The 18,626-nt window shown below is 44.8% G+C and overlaps 1 protein-coding gene across 1 annotated transcript in view; it reads right to left on the reverse strand.

Annotated features, from left to right (window-relative positions):
• The window catches only part of SORCS3 (sortilin related VPS10 domain containing receptor 3), a 481,074-nt gene that overhangs the window by 177,884 nt on the left and 284,564 nt on the right, over positions 1 to 18,626 (reverse strand). The window contains exon 4 of the mRNA XM_073354429.2: positions 17,841 to 17,999. Coding sequence (XP_073210530.2) covers positions 17,841 to 17,999 — 159 coding nt within the window. The remainder of the gene's footprint in view (positions 1 to 17,840; positions 18,000 to 18,626) is intronic.

Genomic DNA, 18,626 nt, shown 5'->3' on the forward strand with positions numbered 1-18,626 from the left:
CATCAGCAGCTCCCTGCAACCAAACAATGGGACGTCACACCTTCAGAGTAAATCTCGACCATGCAGATCATGCAAGTAAAATGAGGCTCCCGTCTAAGTTCACACTGCGTCTCTCCAGGCATTTATTCTGTGCGCGTGACTGGGGTGTCTAAATTTAAACTGGTCTGCTCCATCAAGTTCAATTTCTAACCCCAAATCCTACACAACATCTATGGCAAGGACTATTATAGACTATGTCGCCAAACCCGATATAATGTAACCCTCGCAGGTTGAAGTTAATCAGTGCACATGTTCCTGTACATGTAGGTGTTAAAAGAGAAGGCAGCACAGGGAGAATAAGTAGGTCTGGTCATACTGCCTTTAGAGACGTAGTCTATTATGTTTCATAGGGCGTGCTGGGGCTAATCTGGGAGTGGTCAGTCTTTCAGGCTTGCCAGATTCTGCCCTTACATATACATGTGCAACTCTCATGGACTTACGCCCATATCTGAGCTATGGATCTGGTCCCATGCCAATGCCCTGTTATGCCAGTTCAGAGGGAATTGAGAGAAAGACGACAAAAATGACTGAAAAAGGAAGATTCTGAGAGTTGAATGCATGTAGGACCAGAGTCCTGATCGTCTACAGAAACTTCTTGTGATGCTGCTGTGATTCCACCAACTGGGAGAAGAGAGATATCCTGGATGCACTGTTACTAGAGGAGACCAGCGTTACGATTCTTCACTGATGGCTGTCATCTATGCCTGTGCCCAGCATGTCTAAAATGCTACCAGATCAGGTTTACGGTGACCACCCGTCCCTAATTGGGCAGGACAATCCTGAAATGTACATTTCAAGTCCTGGTCCGGGGGTTAATGACTCCAGGACAGCATTTGTCCCAGATTCCCTGCAGTACCCCTCCATGCCTGCCTGAGGCTCAGGGGTGGTGCCAGCCTCTTCTGGGGGGGGGCAAAAGTGAACCTTATCCCCCCCCCACCATGAGACCCTGCCCCCTGTTCCTCCTCATGCCCGCAAGGCCCCACCCCTGTCCACGCCAGAAGCTGGGCAGTAGTAAGAGCCGCCCAAGGAGCCTGGGCCGCTGTGGGGTGCCCCAGCTGCTGTGGGGAGCCCCCGAGTCCTGGACTCTCCACCTGCCCTGGGTGGCACACCCTGGGAGACAGGGACAAGGGACAAGGTCTGCTCTTGGGCACTCCGGCTCCCCACCCAGGGCAGGTGGGGGGGTCCAGGGCTCCCCACAGCAGCCCGAGTTCCCTGGGCAGCTCTTTCCATTATCTAGCTCCCCACAGCAGCCCGAGTTCCCTGGGCAGCTCTTTCTATTATCTAGCTCCGGTTTCCAGCCAGGCCAGGGAGCAGGGCCTCAGGGAGAAGAGGAGGAGTAGGGGGCAGGGCCACAGAGGGGGGTGGGGCTCCTGCATATGCCCTGTTTTTGCATTTTGAAAAGATGGACAGCCTAGATCAGGATGGTGACATATTGTGTCCACTTTGCACAGATGGAAACGACTGCACAAGGTACAGGGCAGTGGAGAATCAGCTCCCCCAAAAGTCCCTCCCGTTGCTGTAACAAAACCTGAGGATTTTACAGAGCACTCAAAGGAAGTTCTCAGTGATTTTTTAAAATTGTCCCTGTTGTAAATAAGCTCTTCCCTCAGAATCACCATGGCTTCAGCTTCTGTAGCTTTTCCTTTTGTGCATGCCCATGACAGTTCAGATGTGCTGAAAGCTTACTGCACATGCCCTAACTTTCATTTTACAGCTGTCCACAGTCCTATAAAAATCAGCTGAATGCAAACCCAGGGAATGTTATTGCACTGGGAAAACTTATTTTAACTGCCACAAAAGCATTAATGACGCTTACACTCTGAACGACTGCCTGGGAAATTTGGTTGCGATATGGGTGGAAACGACGATGCCGTGTAACCCTCTGATTTACACGCAGATTTCTTGGGTGGGTAAATGTTTCTGTCGCCCCAGCGGACAGGTGCCTGGTGTAGACAGCAGAGTGCTGCTTTATCAGGCTCTAATCCTACAAACAGGTGTATTAGTCCATTAGCCCTGCCCAAGTAGAGCTAGTCAGGGATTATTCAACCACACACTTTTCCATTGGAAAATGCTGATACATGAAAATCCTTTGAGGGGGAAGGGTCAGTTTTGACCATTTTTTTCACTTGATGTTTTTTTGGAAGGAAAAAAAAAAAGATTCCAAGTCGTTATGTGTTGACGTTTTCAAAACAAAAAATTGTGACTTTCAGGTTTGAACTGACCTTTCATTTTGTATTTTAATTATACTGTTAACAGAATGAGAAAGAAAGGGGGGTCAAACCAGGAACAAAACATGCCCTGATTATCAAAACATCATATCCTGATGATCCTAAACTGATCTTTTTTTTTCAGATTTTTGGTTCACAAAAATTGTTGAGATTTCACCTTTTCATCCTGATTTTTAGACAGGGAAAATGATTGGTATCTCAAAAACTTTCACAGGAAGGGAAAACCTTTTTCTGCCCTGCTCTAGTCCCATGTGCATTCCTACTGAAGAGATGAATCGGAATTAAAGCAGGATGGAGATTAATTTACATACAGTCTCATATAAAGGGGCAGGGTTCCATACAGATGTGGATATTAACCTTCATTTTCTGCAAGATGGATCTACACCAATTTATACCAGCTGGACATCTGGCACCATGTGGCTTTTGTATACTAGCTTGGGTGTGCTGTTAGATTAGAACAGTGTTTATTTGGCTGCCATAACTTCCTTCATGGGAGCAAGAACCACTGGACATAGGAATTACCTGAATAGAACCCAAAAGAGCAAAAATAGGCCTATTTTGCATGCAAAGGTGGGTTTGCAACACAAATACACCAAATACCGGTTTTCAGTGGAAAAATTCCATTTTGCAAAATAGAAAGATCTTGCAACCACCTGCAACAAAAGTCCCAAAAGTTTCACAATGTTCCACAGCCCTAAAATATACACACGTTACAATTTTCTAACTGCAATGTGCATCGATAGAACATATTCTGCATTTGAACCACAAGTGGAATTTCCATTGGCCCCAGCAGAAGTTCCTTAAGCAGAACATATGAGATTGACAGAGTAGATGGGAAAGAAGTTTACTCGTGGCTGAAGATCCTGCAATGTGGTGTGCACAAGTGGATTTTGGAAGGTTAGGAAACTAACAAGGAGTTGAGATATCTGAGCAAAATCCCAGGCTCTGCCAATAGCCTACTGTGTGAATTTGAGCAAATTACTTCTCCTTTCTGGGCCTCTATTTCCCTTATAGATTCATATATTCCAAGGCCAGAAGGGACCACTGTGATCATCTAGTCTCAGCTCTTGTATAACACAGGTCATAGAACTTCCCCTAGACTATATCTTTCCAGTCTTGATTTTAAAATTGCCCGTGGTAGACAATTCACTACAACCCTTGGTAAATTGTCCCAGTGGTTAATTACTTTCACTCCCATCACACCCTTTGTTTGTCTTGTCTATTCAAACTGTGAGTTCTGTGGGTCATGGACTATGTATCATAGAAATCAAAGAAATGTAGGACGGGAAGGAACCTAAGGCAGGACTAAGTATTACCTAGACCATCCCTGACAGGTGTTTGTTCAACCGGCTTTTAAAAACCTCCAGTGACAGAGATTCCAAAAGCTCTCTAGGTTATTTGTTCCAATGCTTAACTACCCTGACAGTTAGGAAGTTTTTCTTAATATCCAACCTAAACTGCCCTTGCTCCAATATAAGCCTATTACTTCTTGTCCTGTCTTCAGTGGATGAGGAGAACAATTTATCACACTCCTCTTTATAACATCCTTTTGCGTACTTGTAGACTGTTATCATGTTCCCTCTCAGTCTTCTCTTCACCAGACTAAACAAATTTTTTGGATCTTTCCTTGTAGGTCATGTTTTCTAGACCTTTAATCATTTTTGTTGATCTCCTCTGAACTTTCTTCAATCTGTCCACATCTTTCCCACAGTTTGGTGCCCAGAACTGGACACGGTACTCCAGCTGAGGCCTTATCAGTGCTGAGTAGTCTTCCCGTGTCTTGCTTACAACGCTCCTGCTAATAGATACCAGAATGATATTCACTTTATTTGCAACAGTATTACACTGTTGACTCATCTTTAATTTGTGACCCATTATAAACCCCCCGATCCTTTTCTGCAGTGCTCCTTCCTAGGCACTCGTTTCCCATTTTGTATATGTACAGTTGATTATTCATGCCTAAGTGTAGTACTTTGCACTTGTACTGCTCCTACCACAACTAGGCCTCTCGATTCTACTCGAATAATAATGGAGCCTCACTGAAATCCATTTCCCTCCATATAGGCACAGGAGGTGGCCCATATGGATCCCATTGCAGGATTGTGCCAATAGTCTGTAAAGTGCTTTGGAAGTCTTTGGGGTGGAAGAGTTATAGAAATGGTTATATGGAAACTACATATATTTAAAGATCTTTGCCATTTGTATTGCTGAATAGGCTTCGTCTGACCCCTGGAAAATGCATTCTCTTAAGAAATATTTTTGCTCTGCTGGATCTTGGGTGCTCAAGTGGTTCCAGGTGTGCAAGTCATCCCTGCTAACATTTTAATTTTTAAGGTGTTTGGTTAACCCAAAACCAACACAGCTAGGAAATTGCTTGGCTTCTTGTAGTTTAATGTGAGTGTGTGTGTGCGATATCACAGAATCATAGACTATCAGGGTTGGAAGGGACCTCAGGAGGTCATCTAGTCCAACCCCCTGCTCAAAGCAGGACCAATCCCCAATTAAATCATCCCAGCCAGGGCTTTGTCAAGCCTGACCTTAAAAACCTCAAAGGAAGGATATTCCACCACCTCCCTAGGTAACCCATTCCAGTGCTTCACCACTCTCCTAATGAAAAAGTTTTTCCTAATATCCAACCTAAACCTCTCCCACTGCAACTTGAGACCATTACTCCTTGTTTTGTCATCTGCTACCACTGAGAACAGTCTAGATCCATCCTCTTTGGAATTCCCTCTCAGATAGTTGAAAGCAGCTATCAAATCCCCCCTCACTCTCCTCTTCTGCAGACTAAATAATCCCAGTTCCCTCAGTCTCTCCTCATAAATCATGTGTTCCAGTCCCCTAATCATTTTTGTTGCTCTCCGCTAGACGCTTTCCAATTTTTCCACATCCTTCTTGTCACGTGGGGCCCAAAACTGGACACGTACTCCAGATGAGTAGAATAGAGGGGAACAATCACATCCCTCGATCTGCTGGCAATGCCCCTACTTATACAGCCCAAAATGCCATTAGCCTTCTTAGCGACAAGGGCACACTGTTGACTCACATCCAGCTTCTCGTCCACTGTAACCCCTAGGTTTTCTTTTCTCCTTAATCTCTTTCAGGAACTGTCTACCTTCCAGAAATGCCTGCATCAAAGCCACCGGTCTTCTATTCAATCATCTTTGATGGGATTAAGGTATTGCTGTACAGAACTGGCCTGCTGCCATATAGCAGCAGAATAAATGTGCAGTGGTACTATACAGCAGGGTTTTATATTTACAAAGTGATGTGCAAATGTTAATTAACACCAGACATTATTATTCAGGAAAGGTTGTCCCCATGGGGCAGATCTTCACAAGATCTCAGCCCCCAGAGGTCCCCATTGATCTGAATGATGCCGGCTGCTAAGCCATTTTGAAAACCTGGCCCTATGTGTTAGCAAAGCACAAGGCAATTTCTCAGCTGCATCCCTCCAAAAAGCTCTCTTGGACCAATGGAATTAAATGGGGCCTCCCTCTATTCCTGTATGTCCTTGGTTATAACTTTCAGATGTCAGTGGGTACTTCTTCCCTCTGGCTGTGCCTAAAGCCTGATGCTTCAGTGAAAGAATCAAAAAAGCCTCCTATGGAACTATCTAAAGCCCCAATCCTGAAAGCCGTTCTGCACATGCTTTTCTCCCATTATGCGAGTTCCATGTTTGCAGGAGTAAGGCCTGGCAGTGCAATACTGTGAATGGAGAGGGGAGGAAGAGGGGGAGAGGGGAGGTTATTTTCTGTCATTCTTGTCCATATTTGATCATTTTGCACCCTGAAGCATAGGACTGGATCTGTTTAATGCCCTAATTCAGCAGAGCATTTAAGCTCGGGCTTAAAATTAAGCCTGTGCTTAACTGTTTAGCTGGATCAAGGGCAGGATTATCCCACCTATAGTGAATATTGTATTTTATAGGCAGGGCAATTTGATGACAAGTTTCTATGACAATGAATATTATTTTTAGTTATAGATTTACTGTAACACTCTCCCTTTCTCCTGTCCCGTCCCTGCAGTGGCTGGTAAATTTGCAGAATTAATCCTGTTCTTTGTTCCATTTGGGCCAGTGATAATCAATCAGCAGATTTCTAAACCCTAACACCGAGTCAAGTCCATTGAACGCCAGCAGCAAGGGCAAAAGCCTCTGAAACTCCGAGTGGTCAGCATCAATAGGCACCACAGAGCAGAGTCAGCAGCTGAACTGTGCTCTTCCTCACTGTGGTGAAGGTGACCGTGTGTGTAACATTGCACGGTGGGTTTCAGAGAACACAGTCAATGGTGCCATCAGGCCAAGCAAGACTCAGTGCAGAGCATGGAATCCAATGAGCAGGACAATGAAAAATAAATAAAACAAGAGGGGACAGCAGAAAACATATGGGATTCATTTTGTAATCCGGAAGCAGCCTGGAAACTGACCCATCTGCTTAGGGGATGAATTCTGTTGGGGATTATACACATTCTTCTAACTCGGCAGAATCCTGCTTACAGGAAAGCAAGGAACAAACAGACTATTACGGCAGCTGGAAAACACCACCGGGATGAGACATTTAACCCTGCTGATATTTATTCACATGCAGTCGTTGAACTGTTCACCAGAGTCGGGAATGCCTGTTCCTCCAGGGCACTCTGACAACAACCTGAGCTCTTTTGTGCCCTCTGTGTTGCGCTGATCATATTAGGACCACCACCCAAATGATCTGTTTTCCACAGCTCCAGTCATCTGGGAACATCATGGACCTCATTCCTTCCCTCCTTCTGTTGCTTTCTATCGTACTTGTAATTTGCCCAGCACCCTAACATCTGGGTACCAAATAAACCAGTCACTGGGAATCATTTATTACGGTCCATGAATAAACTGGTATCTCCACTCCAACCACTGGTGGAAAAGAACTTAATGGAACATGTTTAACTAACTAATTAACTGTTTAGTTAGTGGCAGAGGGTGGTTAAGTCTTAAATGAGTTACATTGGATATACCTCTACGTTGTCCTTTACAGAACAAAAGCCTGCGGATCAAGGTACTACATAATAAATAAATAAGCAGGAGGAAAGACAATATATTCTATCTAATTCAAGTTTCACAGTCAGTTACTTTAGTTTTCAATCACAGACTATCACTCAACCTGAACTTCACTATTTGCCAGGGCAAAAGGCATCAGGGTGCTTCTACAGTTGAGTCAGTGTTGCGTAATTCAAGTTCTCATCTCCTATTTAAATTGCCATCCTAACCACAATCCGAAAGATAAATGCAGACCCATCGTTCTTCTTCCCAACATTAATATCCATCAGTGCTCCAAACGCAAACAATTGTGACGTTCAACTTTATACAAATCACCAGTGCCTCAACTCCGCTTAATTAAACTATTTTAAAGTTGTTTTTGTTACACATAATGAATGATACATTAAACTGCAGTGAAACATGCAGCAAACAAATATTCCACAATGCTAACAATTAAGACTCACTTCACTTATGGCAATTGACAACACAAGTGCTCCACACTTCATTCAGCTTGTGCATTCTAAATGAACTGGTTAGTGAGAAGGGTGCTTCTTTCCTAATGAGTTTTGTAATCAAGGCATCTATTTTAATTTCAGATTGGCTAGATTGGGGGAAATTGCTAGACTAAATGACTGGTGCTAATTAGGATTATAAAAATATTCATCATGCCACAAAAGTAATGTAGGGTCTTGATTTCCCTACATTTGCATATGGCTTTAGTTTAAGGGCAGGGGGAACTCTTGATAAATTATCTCCTTTTTAATTAATTGAACAAACACTATATATATATATATATATATATATATATAGTCATCCTTTCATTTAAAGGGCCTGATAGATATTCATGGTTTGTAAATGAAGTTAAGTGATTTCAAATCCGCACTTGATTACTATATTGAAGAAGAGGCTTCGGTAAGGTGTCTTTAAATATTCTGGATCTCTGGGGTTTCTTTTTACACAACGAACAGTTTGATTTGTCTGTTTTATTAACTCCGTGGGCTAAGCCCCGGAAGAGCTGGTGGCAAGTACCATGTGCAGCCAAGGACACACATTGTTGTCATAGAACATGATGTTCTCAGAAGAGTACAACGCATAGAGAGGAAGGATAGTCTTGCAGTTAAGGCGGAGGAAGTCAACTCATATCTGGGATCAATTCCTGGATTTAACACAGCTTTCCCATGCAGTCTTGGGTAAATCACTTAATCTCTCTGTGCTTCCACACCTCATTTGCACTGCGGGGATGATACTTCTTTGTGTCCATTTTGATTGTAAGCTCTCTGGGGCCAAGGCTACTTCTTACTAGGTACAGCGCCTATCACAATGGGGCCCTGATCCTGGCTGGGGTCTCGAGGTGTTGTAATCTAAACAATACTAAGAGGGCAATTCTTACTGTTCCTCTTAGCAAAGAAATATGCATATGTTATTTTACTCTAGACAGGATGGTGACTACAGGATTGATTATGGAGGCTGAAAGTCAATACATCTCCTCCATTTTTCCCCTTGACAGCTAAAATCTATTCCCCCCCCCCACATACATAAATGTGGAAACTCTAGCAGTGAGATGTGTTTTCTCCCCTTACCTGACGCACTCTTCCATACCATTTTCTTCATGTGCCAGACTCCCCAGAGGCCTGCAGAACTTTACAGATGACATGATTCAAATCCACTTCCCTACCTACCTGGGTGTTCTCCAAACATAAACATCTGGCTGTGATGATCCTGTTTAAATACAAACCATCTGTCGCCGCCCACATTTTGTGAAGACCCCCTGGGATAATCTGAGATATGGCTGCACTCTTACGTTTCTCGTAAACTCATTAACTTTCCCTTTTAAGATGCCTTTAACTTAACTATGCCTTCCTATTGACATCAATGGGAGTTGGACAGGGCCCTAAATTTAGACACAAGGTGTACTGTGTAGCAACATTGGGGAAAGCCACAAAAACAGGGGCAGAGAGAGAGGAAGAGGTTGTCAACTTCCAGGGAAGCAATGGGCATGTAGCACCTTTAAAATTAGGCCATTTTTATATAGTTTTAAGTGCCTAATTCTAGGAACCCACATCTAAAAATATTGGCCTTCAAGTGTTTAAAATGAAAGTTGGCAGACTGAAACTGCAAAATATAACTGGGGCACCAGAGCAGGGCTGATAGTGCTCATTGGGCTGGCCTGACTCAATCCGACTCCAAATGGCTCCTTGTGTGAATGAAAGTGGCCACCATCAAAAGAAGCGTGTGCTCCATCCCTTCTGATGCCAGAGTTCTGGAGACAATTGATATCCAAGAATTTAAAACAAGATTGACAGGGCCAGATCTTCAGCTGGAGCAAACTGACTTAACTCTGTGGAAGTAAGCGAAATTACACTGACTTGCACCACTATTTCCTTCTCCGGAGGGAACAAAACACCAACCACTTCCATTGACCCAACTTCCAAATGGCTCCAGCAATCGTTCACGAGGAAGGTACTACTCATAATGGGTGCTACTGCCATCCTTGAGATTGGGAAGGGAGAGAAGAGTGCAGAGGATGTGGTTTATTTGTCTTCTCTGGAAGGTGCTCAGAGGCTATGGGTGATGGGCATAGTATAAACCTTGGACTAGGCTAGGCTAGGCTATTTATCTGTAAGGCCAGGAACCAAGAGTACAATGGTCCTCTGGATGTCAATGAACTATGATTAAAACGAGCCCTGGTGCATACCACCTCCCCACACACTACTTCCCGGGGGACTCCAACACTACTGAGATGAATTACAAAAGAATCAGCACTTGTCTCCCCACCGGTTGGCTCACCCCACCATACAATCAATAATTCCGCTGTTGGGATCCATGCAGAGGCAGAAAGAGCTTCTTATCTTTCTTATTAACTAAACAACACGCACAACTAATTATGATGAAATGAGTTTGACTTCAGCTGCTACTTTGCCCCACAGGGCAACCTTCTGTCTGTCTCCTGAATGTCCCCAGGGCTGTATTGCTGATGTAAGGGGCTGGGGCAGGGGGCGGGGTTCTTGTTTACCCTCCGGTGACTTTGTGTTTAGATTATTAAAAGTATCCCACTGTACCGCTGTCCTTTTAAATGAATTCAGCCCTGTCTAACCTAGGGAGCCAGGATCCTGCCATGCGCTGTGTTAGACTTGTGGATCGTAGTCTGAGGTTACGGGGAACTCCTAACTCAGTTGGAAATTGACTGCCAGGTGCATCTTGATGACACAGCAGTGTATTAGCTTGATCATCTAATTGAGCTGCTCGTACGTGATGATATGAAGATACCCACTTTGTTGTTTTGCTTCATGATGAAGATTAAGGCCTGTGGAGGCAGCAGCCCTTGATTACGGAGCTCTTTATTTATAAAATTCTCTCACATTAATAATGCAGTGACAGGTGAATTTGAGATGGGCTGTTATCGAACCATTCTCACTAACTATTTATCATCTGCTTTTCTCTCCAGCTTTTCCTGTCGGGCTCATCACTGGATATGTAAGGACCTTATATGTTTAAAGTTTCTTTTTTCTAGCAATTATGATTTTAAATCTTTTAAGTGTCTCTCCCTGCTTCCCTACAGGGCAGTGGGAAGAGATTGGCGCTCGGTGCTTCCCCCTCTCCACACAGGTGACATAGCTAAGGTCTGCCCGCGCTGCAGCTGGAGGTGTGTTTGCCAGCAGGCGTAACTTTGATCCAGTTAGCAAGCTAAAAATAGCAGCGTAGCCACAGCAGCCTGGGCTAGCGGCCAGCGCAGAAGCCTGGCTGAGTCCCTCAGGTGGCTAGCCCATGCCGCCGCAGCTCCACGGCTATTTTCAGCGCTCTGCTCGATCACAGCTAGCGCGTGTACGTCTCCCCAAACCGGAAGTTACCCCTCCAGCTGCAGTGTCGACGTACTCATGGACTGTAAGCTCTTTGGTGCTGGACTGGTTTTCTAGTCCGTGTTTGTACAGCGCCTAGTACCCCGGGATCCCCTACAGCTGCATTTGTACAGCGCCTCCTACCCCGGGATCCTCGGTGCTACATTAGAACAAAGAATTGATAAACACTAAATAGTAACGATAGGTGCCTTGACTCAGCCCCACGTAATGTATTAGTCAGCACAGCTGAGCCAATGTGGCAGAGGGTAGCAATGGGCTATAAGGAGGGGCTAGTGGCAAACTGCAGTGCCTTGGGAGCAAGTGGTGCAAGGGGGTGGGCGGAAAGGAACCGTGCCTCTTAAAGACACAATTACTTCCCTGGGCTCTTTGTGGGTTGGAGCCTCTGTACACTGCCCCGTATTCTGGGCTAGAGGGGATAATCTAGCCCACAGACTGCTGGGGCCATTGGCCCAGTTCCTCAGATGTATTGAGGTGTGTTAGCCAATACATATATGCTAGCCATAGTATTAACATAAGTATTGGGAAGTTATGTTAACTGAATGTACTATAGTCTCCCGACAATTGTGTCAACGCTTGTCAAATATCCCATAATACCGTGCAGGAGCTGAAGTAAACTTTGGCTTAAGTAGTTAGGAAATTTGTCAAGATCAGGACATAGGAGTGTTTTACCCTAGAGCCGGTAGGGAGTTACTCTCACAGGCTAATACTGGAAGGCTCCAAAGGAAAAGGACAAGGTATATGAATGTTCTACCCTGGTACAAGCCGAGGCCCTACACGCCCTTTGGTACCTGGAATGGCTGTGTTCAGACCAAAGATGAGAAGCACACCACAGTACCAGATAAGGTAGAAAACTGATTGGTTAAATCTAGTTTCAACTGACGTGCACGCTACCTGGTAAACAGGTAGGGTGCAAAAAGATGGTTTTAGAAGTGTGACTTTGGGAACACACCTTCTGCATAAGGTGAAAGTAACAACGCTGCACAGGACGGCATCCCGGAGACCGGTATCATATTGAACCTCTTCCCTGCACTATATTATTATTGCTTTTTAGCAATAAATCTGACTGATATTGGTTATTAGGTTTCTTTCATAACAAACCAAAGAGTAGTCAGGCAACTGCGTATACAATTTATCAACAGGTGCCTAACTCCCACTGAAATCAAATCCCTTTGAAGACTTGGGTCACGATGCTTGTTGTTTCATCTGGCCCTTGGAGGGGGACTGGGGTACAGACTGTCCTATGGGGGTGTTAATATTTGATTGAAAATTCTGCTTGGTAGAAGGCTTAGCTGATTGCACTACATTTTTGGATTTGTCACTGACTAATTTTCAGGGTTCTCAGAGCCAGCATCCAGCACCTTGTTTTTATGCTAAACCGAAAGAAAATTAAAAAAATAAAATATTAATCTGAATGGGGTTTAAAATGGAATTTGCAGACTCATTGACATGTGCCCAGTTCTAAGCGGTTGGATTAAATCTCCCCTTTGCAGCTCCTGCTGCTGGGAGTCGGATTGCATGCATTTGGTTTGTTTTCCAATGACCATCTAATGCATCTTTAATCCGCCACTGATACTCAGTCATTGCAAATAAATCTGCAAAGGTCAAACACGCTTTGACAGCCTAGAGAGAGGGTTGAGGATTAAGGACTCAAACTGAGAGTGTAGGTATCCCCCGTGTGTGCAACAGGCCGCCGAGTTCTTATCCATGGCTTCCTTCTTGTGTTAGCTACAGATGAATAGTCGTAGGAGGATGCATGTTAACAACAAGCTCACCAGTTCACCAGCCCTCATACATTTAAACCAAAGGGCCCCTGGATAACTGTAAGAGATGAGCAACCAGCACAAAGGCCAAATGTTCAATTCAGACCTAGCTCACCCAGGGTCTGGTTGCGTATTTGAACCTGATAAACTGGTTTGTGATCCTGCAGCACCCAGATGGAGGCCTTGGGAAAGGCACAAACCTCCCCATTTTCCTCACACACAAGAGGTGTTTGCAGCCTGCACCCTCACTTGGCTACTCTCCAGTGCATGCCTGGGCCACAGAGTGGGCTAGTGCAGCGGGTCTGGTAAGCCATGGTCCCATCTCCTCCCTGGCTCTCTCAAAGCAATTTACACCATGGGGGTGTAAGGAAGAGGCAGGGACTGAGTCCAGGGACTGTGATTGCTCCTGGTTGTTGCATGGGATTTCCACTTAGAATCATAGAAACGTAGGGCTGGAAGGGATTTCGAGAGGTCACTTAGTCCATTCACCTGCGCTGAGGTAGGAGCAAGTAAACCTAGACCATCTCTGGCTGGTGTTTGTTCTTAAAAACAGGGATTCCACAGCATCCCTAAAGTAACCTGTTCCAGAGCTTCCCTATCCAGAGCATTAGAAAGTTTTTCCTAATACCCTACCTAAATCTCCCTTGCTCCGAACTAAGCCAATTTTTCTTGTCCTATCCTCGGTGGACATGGAGAACAATTGATTACTATCCTCTTTATAACAACTTTTTACACATTTGAAGACTGCTACTATGTCCCTCCCCCAGCCTTCTCTTCTCTAGCCTTAAAGGTGCTCTGTTTTTCCAACCTTTCCTCATGGGTGGGAGGCTCCTTGACCCCAGCACCTCCACACAAGGGGGTGGCAAAATCTGGACCTAAAGAAATCCAGATTCCTTTCCACCTGATTTGGGGCCCAGTCCTATTCCCATTGCAGTCAATGGCTGAATGCCAATTTCCTTCCATTCTTTGGAAGATTTAGTGGGAAGCTTTCCCCACTTTGTTTCCAAAGTTGCTTGGAATGAATTTCCGGTTTTATTTGTTGGGGCGGAGGAGGTTCCTTCCACCTTGAGGTTTTCCATAGCATGCACCCCATAGTATCCCATCAGTGCCTCTCCATTTGTACTGTCCAAGGTGTCACCACTGGACACAGGTGTCTACACTGCAGTTAGACATCCGCAGCTGGCCTGTGCCAGCTGACTCAGGCTCGCGGGGCTCACGGTAAGAGGCTGTTTAATTGCAGTGTAGACATATTGGCATGGGCTGGAGCCCAGGCTCCAGGACCCTGCAAGGTGGGAGGGTCCCAGAACTTGGGGTGCAGCCCCAGGCTGAACATCTACACCACAATTAAACAACCTCTTAGCCCAAGACCTGCAAGCCCAAGTCAGCTGGCATGGGCCAGCCACAGGTGTCTACTTACAGTATAGACATCCCCTCGGAGTAGAATCTGATTGTTAACTGCTGCTGCAATAATCCCAGGGAGAGCACTGGAGAACTTGATGTTATTTTTCCCTATAGCTACCCAATTTTGGGCTCTTTTAAAATGCTTTTTTAAAACCAGGATGTGGTAGATTTCATAGTTAATGCAATATACGTGTTAAGAAATAAAGATATATTAACTATTTATCTCAAATAATCTAGAAAAAAATTCCCCAGCGGATAGTAATATATTTTAGGATAATCAAATCTCTGATTTTTAGTAACTTGAGAAATTCCCTTTAAATATCATAACAATGGGACCATCTGCAAATGCCCTTTGTTTTTAAGATTGCTAAACGTCTATTTCAGATACAGTGTGTGCTGTGCATTCCACGAAAGGTAATCTGTGTTTCTCCCTGGGTGGTTAACCCCTCTCTTGGATTATACAACTGTATTTTTACTAAAAACGGTCCTGGACCAAATTCATAGAACCAAAATCATTAGTCTGAGCCAAATGCACGATCCCACTCCCACAGCTCCCACTGCCTGCAGAAATTAGAGGACGTTCACCTCCAGGGGGTCAGATTCAGCCCAAAGTCTATGGCAGCTTCTGCAGATTTAGGGCCAGTGCATTCATTCAGGGTCTTTCCACCGACTGCCCACAGGAGTTGGATCAGGCCCACAGAGATTCGCAGCAGCAAATCTGCTGCAGAAAGGTGGAGGCAGCAGACAGCAAGTGCAACCTCCCATCCACTGTGGAGCCTGTAAGAGGCAACCCTGGCCACAATTGCAGGCACTGCTGGCCAGGAAGAAGGCAGGGCCAGGTCTGATGGGGAATGCACTGAGCAGAATCTGCCAGCCAGGCTCCCCTGGAGTCCTGACTGCAATTCAAAGCTACCTTTCCCCAGAAGAAAACTCTCATGGAGCAATACCAACCTGAGTTAACCATGGCCTAGGATACAGGCGACCAAACTGGCTCAAGGAGGAGTAAATGTACCTGTCCCTCTGCTGGTTTGGGAGAATCTGGTTTATGAAGTTTGCACAGTCTGATTTGATCCACTTTCATTTTTCCTTAAAGAAAGGTAGTGCATGTTTGCTCGGTCAGATCTTCAGCAGGTGTGAACTGGCATAGCTTCCCTGGATTATCTGGCCTTCCATCTTTAATCTGATTCCAACAATACAACCATCAGTTGCCCAGATGATGACTCTTGCATTTCAAACCTCAAACTGTATATATATTTTGCTCTGTGCAAGTCAATCTTTACACATAAAGAGGTGAAAATTGTGCACATGGTAGCTGAAAAATTCAGTTCTGGCCATTAGCAGCCTCCTTGGCGAGATGCCCGTACAAGGCTTAGTCGAGTTGACAACTCTCTGTCGCCAGGCTAGTTTATGCCAAGTTGTCAACAAAAAAAGAGTGCCGAGGAACAGTGGCTCCTCCGAAGGTCTGCTTTCTGATTAGGAAAAGCCCTCGGTGCTCAGTGCTATAATTCCTAATGCTTTACACTAAGCAAAATGTAATCCCCAAGTGGAGACATATGCGACATATATCTTGCAAATACACAGAGCCTGATTCTCAGTGACCCCTCTCCTGAACTTAGGGCAAGCTGGGAGGTCGGGGATGGAGGGAGGTGGCATTTAGTCAGCTTTACACTACTTGTATTCTGGGGCTGTGCAGAGATCTGCTCAGCCCCCGAGGTAAATTAGAGCAACCTCAGGAATGCTCTAACCCATATTCAGCTTCCAGTGGTTCCCAGTGAGCCGTGGGAAGTGGAGACTAGCTGTAGTGCTGTACACTCCGACCACACCACTTAAGGCAGGTGGTGAGAGCAGGGATGGCATTGAGCCCATGTGCCAGTTCTACACCAGCTGGAAAAGCCCCATGCACAGAACATATTCTAGGGGGCCTTTTTCACCTATTTTGAGCCCCTTTACTCTGCTAGCGTGGCACAAAGGAGCCTTACTGAAAGAGAAAAGCAGGCCCCCTGTGTGAACCAAGGAGCAAATGGTTCCCTGGTTTCATAGTTGAGCCTCCGTGCAGACACACGCCTGACACATTAAATTCAGTTTATCCCATCCTGTGTACCTCATCAGCTGTCTCTTTCTTACAGGGCTGTCTCTGTGTGAAAAGAAGCGCCGTTTAACAACCTTTACCTCTAGCTTAAAAGCGGCATCAAACCATGCAGGGACATCAAACGAGTCTATTGGTCTTTCAATCCAGCTTCAACGTTTCTGGTTACGTTGAACGTCTGAGCTCACAAGATATTTGACATTTGGCTAAGTCTTCCATACAATAACACTCTGGTACTATGAAAGAAGTCTATTTACAATGGCTTTGAGCCTGTAAATGTCACTCAGGCCACTCAGAGGAGAAACAACATACACCTGGCAACGGCCATTGCATTCTGCTAACAAGGGGATATAGAGGTTATGTTCTAGTTACTGTTTGAAGGTGCTGCTGTGGTAGGGTATGTGACTTATTACAGTGTATACTAAATAGCTCCCAGGGCAAGCTGATTGGGAGGAAGAGACTAGAAAGAGCTGACGCACCAGTATTTGAAAAGAAATGCTGCCAAATAGCTTTGGCCCAGTATCTAGTATTGGCCCCTAGCGCGAGAACCCAGGAACTGAAACAAACGAGCAGAGTGAACTGCACAGCAGCTGAGTGAATGGTAAAAATTAAATGCCATAAGGAGGGGAAAGTAAAGTGGATCTTTAAAGTTCTTTCCATTTCAACAATCTATCATTAGACATTGACGGTAGCAAAGGTAAGGATTTTGTTTTCATTGCAGTTCCACTCTGAAAAGCGACCGTAAGAAGGGCATGATGGGGTTTCAAGTGTATTGCTGCTGAGTGATTTCCAGACCAAACGTGTTTGGTTTCCAAACAGAAAGAATCCCCCACCCTCCCAAAAAAACAGCCCTTGCAAATGCAATTCGGGCTCCAAGTGCCAGATTTTCAGAAGAGCTCAGGAACCATTTAGGCCCCTAAATAAGTGGCTAGATCTTTAGCACATCCTGTCAAATCTGGCTCTAGGATTCCTTTCATCTCTCTTATCAGCACCATTAATAACCTTCCACAGGCAAAACTGTGTTCTCAATAAGAACGGCGCAACATCCCTGCCTTTGGTGGGTTTGCACAGGAGTGACTGGTTGGAATCACAGAATCATAGACTATCAGGGTTGGGAGGAACCTCAGGAGGTCATCTAGTCCAACCCCCTGCTCAAAGCGGGACCAATCCCCAACTAAATCATCCCTTAGCAAGCGATTCGGGTGAGGATGCCCAAGGAGGAACAGAATACAGCTTTGCTGCCATGGAGCTATTTTGGCTCTGAAAGGCTAATGCAGCAAAAACTAAACTATGTCACCGAAGTCAGCAGATCTGCCTCAGAATCAACCCAGAAAGCAGGTCTGCTGAGTGTAATGGTGCCACATAGTCACTTTCTAAATATATGGTTGTTCTTCTTGACAATGTCTTTGTCACCGGACTCTGGGAAATAATCACTTGAATCTGAAATGAGTTGCTCACCTTTTGATCGAGACTATAGGCCAGAATCCAGTCCTCCTGCTTGGGATGGAACAGCAGGCTCTGGATGTAAAAGTTCAGCCGGTACTTTTGATAGGTGGCCCCTTCATCGGAGCTGATCAATATGCTGCTCTCAATCTCCGGGTCACCCAGGAGCATTATCTAAATAGGACAATTGGAGAGAGAGAGAAGGAAACAGAACAGGGTTAATGGGAAAGTCAGAATCCATGTAACCTGAAACATATTTATATAAGAATGAACTGGCAACACTGCCTTAAATAAGATGGAATCAGAAACTGCTCAGCATTTCATTATCAGCCTTAGACTGCAAACAGCTCATCAGGATTCCCTAGGGTTTTTGTTTGAAAAATTGGAAAATTTTGACTAAAATGAACGTTTTTGTTTTGATCCAAAAGCCAATTTTGGTTGAATTATTTTTCCAGTGAAAAATTTTTGACCAGCTGTAGTTAATGTAACATATATGGCATATACAGAATATCTTATACTGAGATGGGCTATAAAAGATTCACAGGCACTCACTGGAGATGATCTGGATAGCTTACTTGTGGCTTCATCACCTAGGAGGACTCTGCTCATTTCAAACTCCAGCTGACAAAACCATTATACCACAGCACACTATATTTTACACACCTCCACCATGTATATAGAGAAAATAGAATAAATCAGAACCATGAGACACGTATAGTCTAAAAGAGTTGTGAAGTTTAACATGGACTTCTGACTTCCCTCACCTGCTCTTCGCCCACTAATCCATCTCTAGCAGGACTA

Source organism: Lepidochelys kempii, chromosome 7, assembly GCF_965140285.1.
Source record: "Lepidochelys kempii isolate rLepKem1 chromosome 7, rLepKem1.hap1, whole genome shotgun sequence".
Lineage (NCBI taxonomy): Eukaryota > Metazoa > Chordata > Testudines > Cheloniidae > Lepidochelys > Lepidochelys kempii.